This window comes from Halyomorpha halys, unplaced genomic scaffold (assembly GCF_000696795.3).
Source record: "Halyomorpha halys isolate HHAL.00 unplaced genomic scaffold, Hhal_1.1 Scaffold2538.1, whole genome shotgun sequence".
In the NCBI taxonomy this organism is placed as follows: Eukaryota; Metazoa; Arthropoda; class Insecta; order Hemiptera; family Pentatomidae; genus Halyomorpha; species Halyomorpha halys.
In genome coordinates this window covers 1-17257 of record NW_027115783.1, presented here as the reverse complement: position 1 = coordinate 17257, position 17257 = coordinate 1, and the positions used below count along the sequence as shown (strand labels likewise).

The 17257-nt window shown below is 29.8% G+C and overlaps 1 protein-coding gene across 1 annotated transcript in view; it reads left to right on the top strand.

Moving 5' to 3' along the window:
- Positions 1-17242, top strand: part of LOC106691611 (uncharacterized) — a 28424-nt gene extending 11182 nt beyond the window's left edge. Inside the window, exons 3-12 of the mRNA XM_014437439.3 lie at positions 5056-5164; positions 6275-6376; positions 7903-8022; positions 9385-9532; positions 10619-10726; positions 10799-10891; positions 10997-11100; positions 12113-12199; positions 12298-12481; positions 14170-17242. Coding sequence (XP_014292925.1) covers positions 5056-5164; positions 6275-6376; positions 7903-8022; positions 9385-9532; positions 10619-10726; positions 10799-10891; positions 10997-11100; positions 12113-12199; positions 12298-12481; positions 14170-14321 — 1207 coding nt within the window. The 3' untranslated portion in view covers positions 14322-17242. The remainder of the gene's footprint in view (positions 1-5055; positions 5165-6274; positions 6377-7902; positions 8023-9384; positions 9533-10618; positions 10727-10798; positions 10892-10996; positions 11101-12112; positions 12200-12297; positions 12482-14169) is intronic.
- Positions 17243-17257: the final 15 nt, after the last annotated feature.

Sequence of the window (17257 nt, the reverse complement as noted above, 5' to 3'; positions counted from 1 at the left end):
TTTCTGAAATGAAGTTTTTCATAAATAAAAACTATTGTTCGAAGAATCAATTTATTTTAGCAAATATTATGAAAACTACTATTCCTACGAAGGTAAAGGTCATATACTTATTTATAGCCCATTAAACTAGCTTTAATTTGAGTGCTAATAGACATCGGTGCGTCTCATAGTTCCTGATATATAGATTTCTCAAAATAAATTAGTTAACTACTAATCTTTCAGAAAATTTTTAAAGAAATTTTGCTTTTTAAAAAGCTATATCTCGAGAAATATTGGACGTAAATAGCTCTTTTAGGGCTAATATTTCAGCAAATATACTCTTCTTTAAATAATGTTCTCTTAGATTTTATGGTATTGTTGGTAGTTTTTAAGATATAGAGCTCCGAACGAAAAATTAATGTTTTTTTTTGGTTTTGAAACAGCCGCCATTTTTTATTCCCCCTACCTATACTTGGCAGACTCATGAATTTTGAAAATTAATTATACATAGTTTTCATTAAAGTAATCAAAAATTGGGATGAGAAACTGCCTTTTTTTCTTCCCGGCTCTTGTACTACTAGAATGAGAATCTGCATTCAGTGCCTGGCACAAGCTGGCCTGAATTTGAAGCCTACCTATCAGATGCCGGTTTTTGGAAACAAATCAAAGGATGCTTGCGCCGCATTCACACCTTTGTGTTCAGTTAGCATTGTTTTTGAACTGCCAATAGATGGATATTTGTGCCCTTTGGGTTCAAATTAATTAAAGGATTTCCCCAAACTTTGGATAGAATTACTAGCTCTAAATCAACTTAGTATATTTTAAAATTCTTTCTCAAGTATAGGTAAGGGGAATAAAAAATGGCGACTGTTTTAAAATGTTTAAAAAAATTAATTTTTTATTCGTAGCTCTTCATCTTTAAAATTACCGAACGACACTACAAAACCTAAGAGAACGTCATTTAAAGTAGAGTAAATTTTCTAAAATAAGAGCACTAATAGAGCTATTTACCTATTGTACGTAAATGCTTATTGATGGTAGATCAAGGCCTGAGATGTAGAATTAACTTTTTATCAACAACTCTTAAAATCAAATCATCGAATCGAAAGGGTTTGTGGACACCCAACTTGTGAGCCCGTACGTGTGTACGTCCAGCACACCTTTGAAACTTTACATAAATCCAAGTACAAGAGCCCAAGAGGAGGAAAAAGGAAGTGATTTCACCCCAATTTTCAAGTAAAGGTAAGGGAAATAAAAAATGGCGGCTGTTTCAAAATGTTAAAACAAATTAATTTAAATTAAGTTCTATGTCTTTAAAATTACCAAACGGCACAAGGAAACCTAAGAGAATATCATTTAAAGTATAGTATAATTTTCTAAAATATGAGCACTAATAGAGCTATTTACGTGCAATAGTTCCCAAGATATAACTTTTTAAAAAGCAACATTTCATAAAAAATGCTCTGAAAAATCAGAAGTTAGTAAATTCATTCTGAGAAATCTATACCTCAAAAATCATTCGACGTACAGATGTCTATTAGCACTCAAATTAAAGCTAGTTTAATGTACTTTATTACGTTTATCTTCATAGAAATATTATTTTTCATGGTATTTGCTAAAATAAATTGATTTATAGTTGTTCGGACAAAATTTATATTCATATGCGAATTTCATAAAAACTACTACCCCCGCGAAGATACGTGTTAAAATACTTAATAGTAATTTAAATTAACTTTATTTTGGGTGCCGGCAGATAGGTACGTCTTATGGTTTCTGACAATGACATATATTTTTTTCAAAAATTTTATCCGAACAACTAGAAATAAACATTTTGTGAATATATTTTGTCAAATATCATAAAAAATTATATTCCTATAAAGATAAACGTTATGAACTACATTATAGTGCATTAAACTAACTCTAATTTGAGTGCTAATTTAGATATGTACGTCAAATGATTTTTGAGATATAGATTTCTCAGAATGAATTTACTAACGTCTGATTTTCAGACCATTTTTTAAGAAATTATTCTTTTTACAAAGCTATATCTTAGGAACTATTATACGTAAATAGCTCTATTAGAGCTTATATTTTAGAAAATTTGCTCTACTTTAAATGAAGTTCTCTTAGGTTTTATAGTATTGTTTGGTAATTTTAAATATATAAAGCTCCGAATAAAAAATTAATTTGTTTTAAAATTTTGAAACAGCCGCCATTTTTTATTCCCCCTTACCTATACTTTGAAAATTGGGGTGAAATAACTTCCTTTTTCCTCCTCTTGGGCTCTTGTGCTTGGATTTATGTAAAGTTTCAAAGGTGTGCTGGACGTACACACGTAAGGGCTCACAAGTTGAGTGTTCACGAATCCTTTCGATTCGATGATTTGATTTTAATAGTAGTTAATAAAATATTAGTTCTACATCTCAGGCCTTGATCTACCACCAATAAGTAACTTCAGTTTAGTAATAATCGTAGCTAGGTTATTCACATACATGTAAACACACCATTTTACGGGGTTTGGTTATTTGGACTCACAAGACTTTGCAACATGTATTTCCGTTAAGTTCAGATTCGAAATTTTTCACGATCGTAAAACTTTCCCTTGGTATAAATAAGAAGTGAAAGTAAAAATGACGCGGGAAAAGCACTATTGTGAATTATGGCACTATCGATGTTTAGATATATTTAAAATACTCTTAAATACATTTTAGTGGCCCATTCACAAGTAAAGATATATATTCTATATGGTCCAGATTTAAATTTTGTTTGGCTTCTTGCTCCTTCTTTATAATGGACTACTAGCCTTTTCTAAGGATTCTTAGATCACCTATGTTAGGAAAATATAAATCCATGTACCTATCTACAAAACACCATTACATATTATTTGTTAGCAGAACTGTGTTTAATGGCATTTGTGGATCATATAAATGTTTTAAATCAGATATTACAGACAAGAATAGCAATATCATATTATCATTTTTAATAGTATTAGAAACTGCTATATTACGTATTATATTTAAGAAGTTGGTCGGGTGGTTAGTAAATGTTAGTCTTAATAAGTAAGAGAATATAATAAGCAGCAAGTAATAGATTACGAACTTTAAACTAATAACAAGATAATAAATAGTATACAAATTTATTAGCCCAAAAACAAAAAGTTTTTAATCCAAAACAAATATAAATGGAGTTGTTAGCGCCATTTTTTCTTTGCAGCGATCCTACCCTTTCCCGTGGAAAAACTTGGTCACGTATAATCTTATAAAACAATTTTTTTAAGAAAGCAGTAAGACTGCAAAACCAAAAAAAAAAAAAGGACAAATAACGCAAAAAATAAACTAAAATTTGAAGTATGACTTATGGAATTGGATTCAGAATGAACTTATATATTAAATTGCCAAATCTCAAGCAATCGTATTGGTAAAAAAAAATAATAATAAATTCTATATTTTTTCTGTCCGCTTTCAGTAGATAATTTGACTTTTTTCCTCCCCAAAGCCATATCTTTTCTTAGCTATCAATTAAAAATTTTAGTCAGCTGATCTGTTTCATATTGAACTGAATATTATGCTACCCTTTCTTGTTATATGATGGATTGTAGCATCTTCATAATATTTAAGTGTTATATATTCCTGATTCTATCATTTCTGTATCTTAAAAGTTGCCATGAATCATACCAATAGAAACCCGACCGAATTATATACACTAAAACAAAAATCTAGCATGCCTTGGAGATTTTCAAAATTTAATATTTGATGAACAAGAAAAAATAATTTCTTTATTTTGAGATCATCCATATTAAATGGAAGCACGTGTAACATACTTTTTTTTTTATTTATTGATATTTACAACTGTATAAAAAATACAAGTAAATTTGATCATAATGACATGATGATAATGATATGATACAGCATGTAGAGAAACTACCCAGTAGTAGAACTCTAGTAACATACTTTAAAATGGACTATAAAACATCCTTCTAACCACTGGCGTATGGCATGGTTAGAGGAGCAGGCTTCCCCCTAGATTTTTGGGCCCCAAAAAAGAAGAAAGAACTTATTTCATAGATGTTTTTTTCTGGAAACATGCTATAAATAGGAAGGCAAAGACGGGGTAAGATGGTAGCGTCCAAAAAATCATCAGAGATGATAAATGTAAAACTGCCTTATATTTTCATTGTACGAACCATTGGTAAACCTTGTTAACTATTTGAATTAAGCCATTTCATTTTCAAAAATTAATTATGTCGATGTCACATCCCTACTTCTAACCCAGTGGTACTCAACCTTTTTTATCAAGGAGGCCATAAACACGTGTTAGTCATGGTGTCACGGGCCAAAAAAAAAAAAAAAAAATTGGTAATACTTTCTTAGGTGTTCGCGATTGTTACAAATTGAATTAAACAACTAAGAACGGATTCATCTTGTATATTTTAACACTTTTTTGTCATTTCCTGACGTCACAAACACGTTGTAGTGCCCCTGCTCACAAGCAGTTGTTTATTCAAATTATTTAGGTGTTAATAATAAACAAATTCAAAATTAATGAACTATTTACTGTAATGAAAAACGTTTGGATCAGGTCCATTTATTCACCTAGTAAAATAATTTAAATATTATATTTTATTAATGGTTAAAGTTTTACTTATTCAGATTTTCTACCTAATATTCTTTCTGGGTACACAATAGTAGAAAATCGGTCTTGCTCGCTCGCTACGAAACTAAAAACGCCCAATAGAACACATTCTTCTTAGTTGTTTTCGTATCTTTTTAGCCCTGATGAAATCCTACAAAATGGAGCGAAACGTCGGATGATAAATAGTTGAAAACTATTTTTGTTCTTTTTGACTGCAACCCTGATCATCTTCATATTTTAAATTAGATGGTCAACTATTTATCTATAGATGGATTGGTGGCGTTAACATGGAACCCTCGGGGTCGCTAAGCCATAAAAGTTACAGTAAAGAACAAGTAAAAAAAAAGAAATGCTGCCTTTGATTTCCAATTAGTTTAGAATTAAATATTCATAATGTTTATTTATTTGTAATATTTAGTATTTATTTGATTACTTGTTACATAGATCTATGATCGCGTCGAGGCCATACATGTCAACTATAAATGTCTTTCTCTGCCTACTTGGTGCTTCCAGGGCGATAGCTCTCTTTGTTGACCCTTATGCTCTTCGTGATGTAAGTAAGAAAATATTGAATTTACATTTGTTTACAATAAACCTGTTAGGTGTAAAATATTAAAGGGGGAACTTGCATTCACCCAGCTTATATGCATATAAAATGAGTCAAAAGTTTATATACTAATACTACTGTTTATCTTTCTTTAGCTGTTGTGGTTATTCAAAAATTATTTTCTGAATCAATTTAAATAAAAATATGAAGTTCATAAATGACATTGTTTTAAAATTCTGAATATGGCGTTCTTTTTCCTTCCGCCAATAAGAAATTACTACACAAATTCGAATAATCTGTTTATATGAAGTCTAGTTGTCTACCAATATCATTTCAATTTTTCTTTACGAAATCAGTCTTTATTATGAATGAAGCACCGTATAGATCGGGAGCCAATCCATTTTTTTTTTTTTGGAAGAACATTTGTGATACTGTAATTGGAAAGTACTCACACAATAGAATGGAAATATGAACGTCTGCCATGATCAATATTTATAGGTAAATTTTACGTTTGAGGATTGGTGGAACCTTTTCTAAATGAAACTAGTCCTACCATGGGCTTAAAAAAACTTAAGTCAGCTAACCGGAAATCATAGTGTTTCGTCGGCAGACTGTGAAACTGCTACTCCCACAAAAATAATAATTATACAGTCTTCTATGGTGCAGGTAACTAGCCTTTGGACATCAGTAAGCCTAATACTTATTGAGATGTTGAAAATTGTTTTTTTAGAACAAAATGAACTCCAGGTTGAGTATACTTGAAATAGTTCAATACCATCCCAACCCCCCCCCCCCAAAAAGCTGACAAAACATTACTTTAAATTTGAATTCTACTTCATTCAATAAGTCTCTAATTCAGTTACCTAAGGACCAATACTGATTCAACAACTGATAATCACTTCATTAATGTGGTCTTCCTCAGAGGATGTGCAGAAAGTGAAACTTGAAATTTATAGAGAAGGAATTAGAAATGGAAGTTAATGCTGGTTACATATTAACCTAGGATTTCTTCTTTTAAATGACAAATCTATATAGTTGCTGATACGAATTTGTTATTATAATGATTACTCAGTAGAAATTAAATTGTTTTTTAAATAATTCATTCATATTTTTTAGGTGATGCCAAAAGCAATGGCTTCTGCAATTTTTGATTTGGGTACAGCCTGTATAACTTCAGCTTTATGTCTTACTCACCTGGCTTTAGTCCATATTGCACAGGTATAAACTTTACCTACTAATTGGAAAATATATTGATTTTTTTGGTGAAATTAATAAACCTTTGACGAGATTCTAATTGCTCTTACCGTTATTTTGATAAACATACCTTCAAAAATACTATTTCCTATTGAAAGTTGTCTCTAAATAGAACTATGTCACACTACTAGTTCCTTAATTTTTCAAATGATGGCACCGAAATCTTATTGGAAGCTAAAGGGCTTTATTTAGAGTGATTGCCAAGGGAAAACATAACAATGATAGAATTTTGTCTAGCTCAAAGGTTTTTTCTCAAGACAAGATCTTGGTTTTGAAATAATTAAGAACTAAACTGTAATTCAATATTCCAATAGTCAGTTGTAGAAAATACTGATAATTATAGTTAGTAATAATAAGGATATTAAAATTATGGTGAAACATCACAGCCATCCAAAGCCAGCATTGATAGCCTTACTGGAGAGTATCACATAGGTTGGAATACTGATTGACACTATAGACTGAGGAGATCTTTGGCCACACATTGTGGTCTTCTTACAGATAATATTGCTTTCACGGATTGTCTGGAAGGGGTATTGCAATCTCACTTCGCCCTAACTTTTGGTTTCCTTGAGGCATCTTCCTTTTCTACAGCTTACTTGGGTTCATGTGTAGTGATAAATTTGTCTAGATCCACCAATTATGGCTGTAAAGGGTCAGTAGGTGCACAAGGACCTATATTCCGCTCAATCCATCCGGGAAGACCAAAACACGATTCTAACTTGAGATATATGGAGTAGGATCAACAGTTTATGCCTGGTTGGTGTGAGCTGCCTCTAGTCTCTGGGTCTTACTAACCTAGGTGGGAGAATCATGGCCTTCCAGCACTTAATGTTGCTTAACTTTGTTTCTCAATTGGAAGCAACATAACCCAATTAACCTACCTTTATTATTTTTGACCTCTTACTGTTATATATGGTTATTTCTGATATAAAGAGGAAGTTTATCTAGAGGTTATGCCCCATTGTGGGCGGGAGTGGTTTTCATTTTGTAGGACCATCACAGAAACATAAGTTGACCCCTCAGGCCGGATTCGAACTGGTGCCACTGCAGTCACTAGCCAGTCAAAGTTGGTGCTTTAACTTGCTCAGCTACCAACGGCCCTCCCAGGCTTCCCACCACATCATGGAATACACTGAAGAAATAATTTTATACTTTCAATCATGGGCATAGATAGGTAACTCCAGAGAGGATTTTGGCCTTCCTTAGTCTTCAAAAAGTTTGATAAAAGAAAAATGGGTTGGACCTATTGAGAGAGAAGCATGCTTACATAAAAGTATAATTTTCATTTGCTATTTTGATTCTTATGATTGAAATATGTATAATTTATAAATCTTTTGTGTAAAATGTTCAAATTATAGTTTTAGGATTGCTATACTTTCTCCTATTGGTCCAAAAATGCTCTGTATTAACAGTAAAAGTTTAGATAGTTGATTGCAATGATTTATGTATTTATTGAAAATAAATGATATATAATAAAATACTTTTTATAGATAAAAATGAAACTAAAGCCTTTTTCAAGTAAGACCTTCATAAGCGTTGCTATTACTCTGCACCTTTCCTGCCTCATTGGAATGGACATATCCAGTGCCCTACAGCCTCGGTTTTCATATGTAAGCTACTTGCAACAAAAATAGTTAAAACTTAGCTTCACTTAGTTAGCAATAAATAAATAAAATTTTAAGTATGATAATAGATTTAAATTTATTTATATTGACTATCAATTATTATTTGTTTTATAATAAAAAAGTATTTCCTCTCTATCTGGCAGTTATTTATAATGGAAACAAATTTTAACTTATTTTGTAACAATATTAATATTAGTAATTTTTTTGTAACAATATTAATATTAGTAATTTTTTTGTAACAATATTAATATTAGTAACTTTAACAGAATGATAATTTTGGTTACTTTTTCTTTTAGAGTTTGTCAATCTCACATCATTAAGATTTGTATCAGAGGAAGTTATTGATATGAAAATTTAGAATGTTCTAGGCTGATTGCCACAAATGTTTTCTCTTGATACTTTTTAAAAATTTGTTACTTATTTTATGTACGCTCTATTTACTTATTTAGTAACTTTACCCATCCCCCCCCCCTTGTCTCCTAAATTGATAATATCAAATTTTGCATAGCTGAATTTTTTTTTCTTCATGTAGTTAGTGATACAGAGTTCCAAAAAAATATTAGTCGATAAGCAAAAATTCAAGATAGTGGATTCTGGGGTGCGAGCAGGCCTGTTGGTCCTTCTGGCTAATCCCAAGAAAGACCAGTATTGTAATACTAGTTATTATTCTACTATGTCAAACCTTTTTTTATTTCTTAATGAAATTCAAAAGGTGCGGCCATTCGTTCGATCAAGGAAGCCTCATATTCTTGGATTTTATCAGAACCCAAGACTATACCTCAGTGACACATAACGAACAATCTGGTATGTTGCTGTGACGAGCTGCAGATACCAATACATTAAGGAAAATTCAATGGCAGTTGTTGAATTTTTGTGTAACCTATTTTTAAAACATGTTAGTATAAGCACAGAGCAAAATGGTCAGATAATGTTCATTTGCAAACTGAATGAATCTGGTACGGTTCTTTATTTATTTTAATTTCTTTATTGTATTTATTTTGTTCTAAAAGGTTTTCAGATGAATGTCATTAAGTAGAAAAGCTTTTATAAGTCTTTTTTTGTCTTCAGCATTGAAATTTGTGTTATCAATTTTTTCTAATCATTGTTGAATGAGGTATATACTTATGTTCCTAGACTCCAATGGTCTTTGGCCTTTTTAATAAACATCAAAAGTTTGTAGGGTAAACAAACATTACTTGAAAGAACATTAAGTTATTGAAATGTATAAGAATAATAAGTCAGATATAAATATATAGTTAAATTAAAGAAAATCCTAATCCATGTTAGTATTTTTCTAGGCAACCCAATATAAACAAATTTATTGACTTTAACGAAATATAATAACAGGTGGTGAAAATCATTATTGAAACAGTATTTCTGATTTGGGGCTTGACTGTCTGTGCTGTGTTTCTTTGTGCTACACATCGTGCCATGTCAGTGCTGCGTTCCATGCCCTCTTCGATGTTGGATAGGGATTTGGATCCAAATTACAAAGGTAAAGTAACAGTTTTTCATTTAACACAGTAAATCATCATATTTCATAAATTTACCACTTTCTAAACGTTAATGTTTATTTATTTGATGGAAAGAGAAAATTTATTTTAAAGTTTATACTCAAACAATTAGGGAGAGAGCCTAATGGGTATAGCACTGGGTTCTAATGCTGAGTTAACCTGCTCTCACCCACTAAATGTTCTCATGACTTTGTCAGAGTGGAAATTTTGGTTTAAGATTCTCATCCTTTGTTCTCTTAACACTAATAAGTAAGTACAGTTGACTCTTGATAGTTTTTCCTGGTTCCTTGAAAAACACTCTAAATAAATCCAAAATTTGTTGGTCTCTTAGGTAATTAGAAGTTATCACAACAACACCTTTGTTGCCAACGTTTTATAAGTTGAAATCAGGATGACTTTCCCACTCTCAATAATTTGAAATCTCCCAACCGTCAACATGTACGAACCTATTGTTGGTTAACTAACTGAATGATGTAATAGAATTTTCAGTTTGTTTTCATACTATGTTCAAACCCATTTCCTCGATACATATGTCTATTGTGCAAGTACTACTCCAACCATGAGAAAGCAGGACAGTGCTTGTTTCGAGCTGGTAGAGAAACCTAACTTGATATCAGTTCAACTTGGTAAATGAATGATAATTACTGATAATTAAAATTTGACTATAGACAAATAAGAAACATAAGTTTATAACTTATGACAGTTCACTGTCGCATGCACTACCAACTATCAAGAAAATTCTGATAATGTAAAAATACTGTCATGATAGCAGTCAATTTCCATGATGGTGGTTGTTATAACAGCTATCACTATCACCATCTACATGGAACCTAAGCTAAAAATTGAAACCGTATTTTTTGAACTCTTCATAATTTGAACTTTTTCTCTGGTCCTTTGAATTTCAAATCATCAAGGGCTGACTGTACATTACATTAGTTAGGAGATATAACTAGTAATAGCAAGAATCTCTACTAGTGCCTGCCTTTTTTAGACTATTTACGGAGATGATTTATTTAATTGCGTGTAGGTATTTTACAGCACCTATTTAAGAATTTATAATTGTTTAGGCATAATGCAGTTATCAGCACTGGCACCGTATAATAACTTAGCTGGATCGGTTGCTTCTGCATTAATTCCAACATTGCTTGCACCAAAAATAGCAAGAGAAGCAGTAGGTATGTAAGCTTTCTTTAGCTATTCAGATTTTTTAAAATTTTTGATCCCCAGGTAACAGTATACCATTTCAGAAGTAGCATCATCATCATCTTCATCATGTAAAAGTGAACCAATGAAAAGCAGTATTATGAAACATGCAAAGCAAAGTCCCAACAGTTCTGATGGTTAGTAAAAGAAGAAAAGTTTTTTTTATGAAGTCAATCAATGTGTACGGTTGTCTTTGATGGTCAAGCATATTTTCCATATCTTCTCTGAATATATATTTTTAGGTGAGGATTCAACAAGACTTTGTTCCTCAATTCAGAAAAACCGTGGAACAAAAAAATTAAGCTGGGGCACTGAACAAAGATGTTCGGGACAACCTTTAATAAAGGTATTTATTCAGCTGAAGTTTTCAATTCTTAAAGATGCATCTTTTTTTTTTTATGCAAAATATTTATGTTTTTATTAAACACCTCAATTTATTGAGTCAATTAGAACATATTTACATTATTTATAAATAATAATGCAAAATATCACTTTTAAAATAATAATAAAAAATATCACTTTTTAGATCTTTTAAAATTATTGCTGGTGTTTGGATTGACTTAAAAATCAAATTTCCGACCTCACACATCACTTGTATTGTAGTTATTTTATTCCATAAATATCTGAGCTCCAAAGAGTTCTTAACTCATTTTAATTGTTTACCAACTTTCAGTTAAAAAAACACAAAAAAAAAAACAAAAACAGAAACTATCTAAAAATAAGATTGTAAATAAACTAATTTATTAATTTATCAAACTTTTCTCAAGATAAAATTAATTATCAATTTATGTTACAGTACAAAATTGTGTTAAGAATATTTTTTATGCAATACTGAAGTGATAAAAATGCTTATTACTTATCATATCTCACTAACTGAATAATTAACTTATTAATAAGCAACTGTTAATCATTAATAAAATGTTTGATTAATTCAATGAATGTGTTTAAACAACAAATGATTATACTTACAAGACCTTCTGGATATCAACAGAATATAACATAGAAAAACAGGCAAACAATATATATCACAACTTATGTTGACTTAATTGATCATGTTGGTCCACTTCTATTGCACTTTAAGATATTATATTGAGGTAGGTTTATGATATACTCTTTTCTGAACAAACTTTTTATGATTATTTTCCAATTAAATTAGATAAAGAATATCAAATCCAAAAAAATGATTAATCATTATCAAGAAAAAGAATGTTATCTCTTAATAGGATTGTCTCTATTTTTTTTTTTTTTTATGCTCTAAATTTATTAGTACTATAAATTTAAAAAATAGTACTATAAACCATCCTCAATATAAAATATATTCTTCTATTTATTATGTCTGGGCTGTTTTTAATGTTTAGGGTATGAATGATAAAAAAACTGGCATTGAAGAAGAAGCTGAAGAAGCTACTGCTAATACAAGCTTACTTCCACAACAAGCCTGCAAGGTATGATTAAAATCATGTTTTGATAGAAAAAAAAAAGGAAAGAAATATGATAAATCATTACTCATTTTATTTCTAAAAACTATGTTATGACCGAGAAGGATACAGAACTGACATTGGATGCAATCCTGAATCACATAGCCTACATGAGCCGGGAAAGGCCTTGCAATGGTGCTGGGAATGGAAGACGTAGAGCTACGAGAGCTCTTTATGTTGCAGGTCTCTCGGGAGGTCTTGGTGGCAGCTTACTTGGTCTTCAGTTGGCTGCTCTTTACCTGCCTAATGGTATGTTAGACTACATCACATAGTATAAGAGATTATGATATTTTTGGTTTTGTATTTTAATGTGTTATGTTAGATGCTGTTGGAACTCTAGTACCTTTTTATTATAAAAATAACAAATGGAGTGTAAATCTTTTTCTACTTCTTGAAAGCTCTAGGTGCACGAGCACTGCTGATTTTTAGGAGGAAACTAAACTGATCATTAACAAAAACGAACATTGTTTTAAAAGTCACCCATTGGCTAATTTAAATTAAAAAAATATAACCTGTTTTATTTTGAAAGTAATGAATACTGTTTTAGAATCTTTTTGTAACAGACCTGAAGCTCTTACATACACAGGTGATCATTTAGTAGACTACCTATAACAGGTGAATTTCATGATGATGTTTCTCCTAGTTAAATTATTACAATTGCTTCATTTACAAAATTTTTGTATTTTACATTTTTATGAGAAATTGTGTACAATGAAAAAAATTGTGTGATGGCATAAAAATTATTAATTACAAAAATCAAGATGTTACCCAAAATCATCCCTTTATTTTATTTTTAAAATCTTTGTGCCAACTTTTTTGAATGAAGATGAGTTAAAGAAACTTTTTAGTATCGGAATTATTTAGTTTTGAAACAAAAAAGTTTCTAGTGCGTGGTTAGCTTAAAACGTTTTTGAAGAATTAAGGATACTTAAAAAAAAAAACTTTCATTTCTCTCTAAAAAATGTATTAGATCAATTTTTAATTTACTTCATTCATATTTGTATCTTTTTCCATTTGTAATCTTATAGTCCTACCATACTTGACAATTTTTTTCTGGTTTATGTAACCTTGATGAAGACTTGCAACGTATTATGAAATCAATAGTTTAGTTTTTCACTGTTTTTGAGTATCCTTATTTCACCACCAAATGGAACATCTTTCAATTAAAAAGTTTTTGCTACATCAAATAAAAAATATTGAACTATTTTGATTAATTGTCAAATTTTATTAAAAAGTTATCAATGTTCATATTTGATGTTTGCCCAAGTTCATTTTAATGTTCTTAAAATTATATTGCTTAGATATTTTTAAGATACTTCGTCTTCTACATCATGGACAAGCTATGTCAATATTAATCCTTTTAAAATATTTGGTTTTAAATCAACATTCAGATATTATTGTTCGAAAAGATAAGTTACGACCGATTGTTGAAATTTACAATAGAGACATCTAAAAAAAATCTTGAAAGACAAAAATTAGTAACGGCAGATTTTCAGGTTATGCACTTAAGGTTGAATGAATTCAGATTAATTCATTTCATTGGATGCCAACCATGGCAATGTTCCCTAATTTTCTATTCAGATAGAATTATATGCTAAACTTGGATTTATATACTAGACCTTAACCTAGTATTATATATTTTTACTCACTTAGATAATTTCCATGGCAATAGGTTTTAATAAAATTATAATTAATACATAAAATTGGCAAACAAATTTTATTCACTTTTATGATAAAGACCTGCAACTTGGGTAAAACATCGCCTCTTTAAAGATATTTCACACTATTTGTTAATAGCTGGTTTCCTGACTACAACCTAAACCATTTCTCTCCTTCTTAATTCATTTATGGTCAACGATCTTTATATAAAGAAATTAGCATAGTTTAATTATCTTTTTCAAAAAATGTTAGACTTTAATATTGTTTGGATTATTCAGGTTGGATTTATGATGGTGACAAGAGGTGGCTTTGTTATGAGACGCTGTGTAGAAGCTTGGAAATTTCTGCAGCTTGGGGAGTGGCTAATTTGACTAAACAACCGGTCAGTGAAAGAGTTAAATCTCCATCGAGGCATGGTATTTTCATGTAAAGAATTTTAATTTTACTTTAAAAAAAATAATGGCCTATGAATGTTCTTAATAAAAAAAACTAATATTCTATTTTTATAAGTTTTCTGGCCAAAGTTTCAGTATGATGGTAACTTGAAGGCTGGAAAAAGAGTTAATCGCTAATACTACAATTTTCTAAAACCAACATTTTTACGTTGCTATACAAGAACATATAAAATATCTTTTGTAGACCCTTAGAACCACTTAAAAGGATTTTTAGTAATTGAAGGATTTACGAAATACCATTTCCAGTCTTTGATTCTGCGAATTAACAAAAAGAAGCCATATTTGTTAACAAAAATATGAATTAAAAATTATTAATTAGTATAGTGATTATAACTTATAAGTCTGTTAAATTTTTGAAGGCATGCTGTTAAGTTTAATTAATATATAATCAAAAATATTCTAAAAAAAAATATATTTTCAAATCCATTAAAATCAAATATTTTTAAATTACCATTTATAGAGATAATGTAATCACAAATTAATTTCCGAATGTAAGAAAAAAACATCATGTTTCTGACATGTACCCTCAGTGCCTCATTTTAGTGAATGATGTTAACAAGTATGTGTCCAAGAAGGAAATAGATTTTCATTTTAGTTTTTTTAAAGACCTCAAGGATTAATAAGGAATATTCAATAAATGGATGAGAAATTATAACTTGCAATAATACTCTTTATTAAGGTTATAAAATAATAACTAATGTTGAATAGAAGGAACATAAAATAAAAGGGAGAAACATAGAATTTTTGTATTTAATGATAATGGTAATAGTGAAAAGACTTTGTGAACTCAGAGGTTAGACGCTGATACCACCAACAATCTTTGCCAACTGAGTCCCATTGAACCTTAATTGTACAATATTAGACATAACATAATCCTCCCTCCCATTCATATCTTTCATCTAGTCTACTCATTGGATGTTTACATGTCAGTTCAGCGACAGTAACCTTTTCAGCCGTTAGTTCTTTATATAGCCCAACACTTTTATACCCTCTTTTCCCACAATGCTATTTTTGTATATCTACCTTTAATTTTAGTTCGAAATGATACTTATCTAATTTAGATTTTACTTAGAAAATATATCTAAAATTATAAAATTACTATTAGCCTGGTTTTTAATAAATAAAAAATTGCTAAAACAGTCCCCGGATATAATATTTTTCAATAATAATAAATTATTCAAAATCTTAAAAAATTTGAACTATTAATGATTCTTGAACTTTAATGTCGACTTAATTAATAATAATACTTGAATATATCCTAATTTATCCTTGAAAATATGTTTAGAAATTTATAGATATTTTATGTAAATAATTTTAAAACTGTATCAAAATCACATTAATTATTTACTGTGATGGTTTGAGAGTGATTTTTCATTTAATTTTTATCACTTTCTTATGAAGCCTAATTGAATTGATAAAACAAAATACTATAATTTTATATTGATGTTTTAATTTTAAAAGATCAATAATTAAATTCCTAAAAAAACTTTAATTAGTATTGTTGAGTAATTATTATATTGTCCTTTTCCCTTTTGATGAACAAAACTAAAAGAATCATACAGGTATTAGTAAATTGCTAGCAAGTGCCTATGTCGGCCTACTACTTTTTGATAACTAAACAAATACTACTAAAAAATTATTTTATAAAAGAGTTATTTAGTTATTTATTTATAAATTTATGTAGAATGTTCTTATGACAAATTATTCATTGTTTTTATCTGCTCAATGTAGTACCAATACGTAAATTCAAAATCCTTTGAATATTTTCTCAGGGGGTTAAACCACTAACTAAAATTCAGTGAAACTTTAGGGTACATAATTTTTATATTTTTGGCCTCATCCTTAGGATCCTGCTTTTAACATTTCATTTACTACGAGGCAGCAATTTCAGTAGTGTATATGTTGTAATATTTGTAGATATTTACATTGTTAATGAAATTTAAAACCCCATTGAGTGTGATCTTAGATATTTCCTATGTATGTGATTTTTATAATTTCATTAGTAGTTGTAATAATTCGAGGTTCTTTCAGCTATAAATATATTTAAATTAAGAATAAAATGTTTCTTAAAGGAGTCGGAATGACAATACAATCAATGTTGTGATTATATGTTACATTCTGTACACTAAGTGCAGGATCATTGTTATGGTTTAATGTTAAAAAGATAATCAATAAAATTAATTATAGTTAAATTATTTTATTAATGAAGTACAGTGAAGACCATTTTAAAGAAATCTACAGGAAAGGAACATTGTTGTTTGTTTTACTATGCAATCGTTTACTCACTTTTTCTGTTCACCTTAATCTAAACATTTCAAGTTTTAGTGTATCAACAATTAGTATTAGTGTATCAACAATTAAACTCACCTTTAATACTAGAGTACTCTTTTTTTTTTTTTTTAATAACTGACTAAGGCTATTTACAAACTATTGGTATCCTGTTTTAACTATTGGTATTCCTTGTATAAAGAGTAACCTATTGGTAAAGATTGTGTCTCAAATCCCCTAATAACCTGATGACTGACTTATTTATTATATTTAATTTATAACTTAAATGTATTCTTGTTGATTTATTTTTAAAAACTGAAGAGGGTAATGAGATTGTAAGGCTAGTAACTGAAAGGTGCAGAAGGATCTAAGTGAACTGAGCTCATCACAAGAGCTAGATGGATGATTAATGAGCAAGGCAGGTCATGACTTCCACCAACCCCCCCCCCCTCCCTTGAATCAGCGAATCATAAAAAAATAGCTAGATTACCTTACTGTGAATGAATCATTCTGATTTTATATCCTAGTCAATTTATACCTTTAGCCACCTCTAGTCATTCGACTTGGAGAGGCAGTGGTATATGTCTGAGACAACAAACCACAGAGAAATGAGTGGTCTCAAATTCATTGGATTGTCATGAAT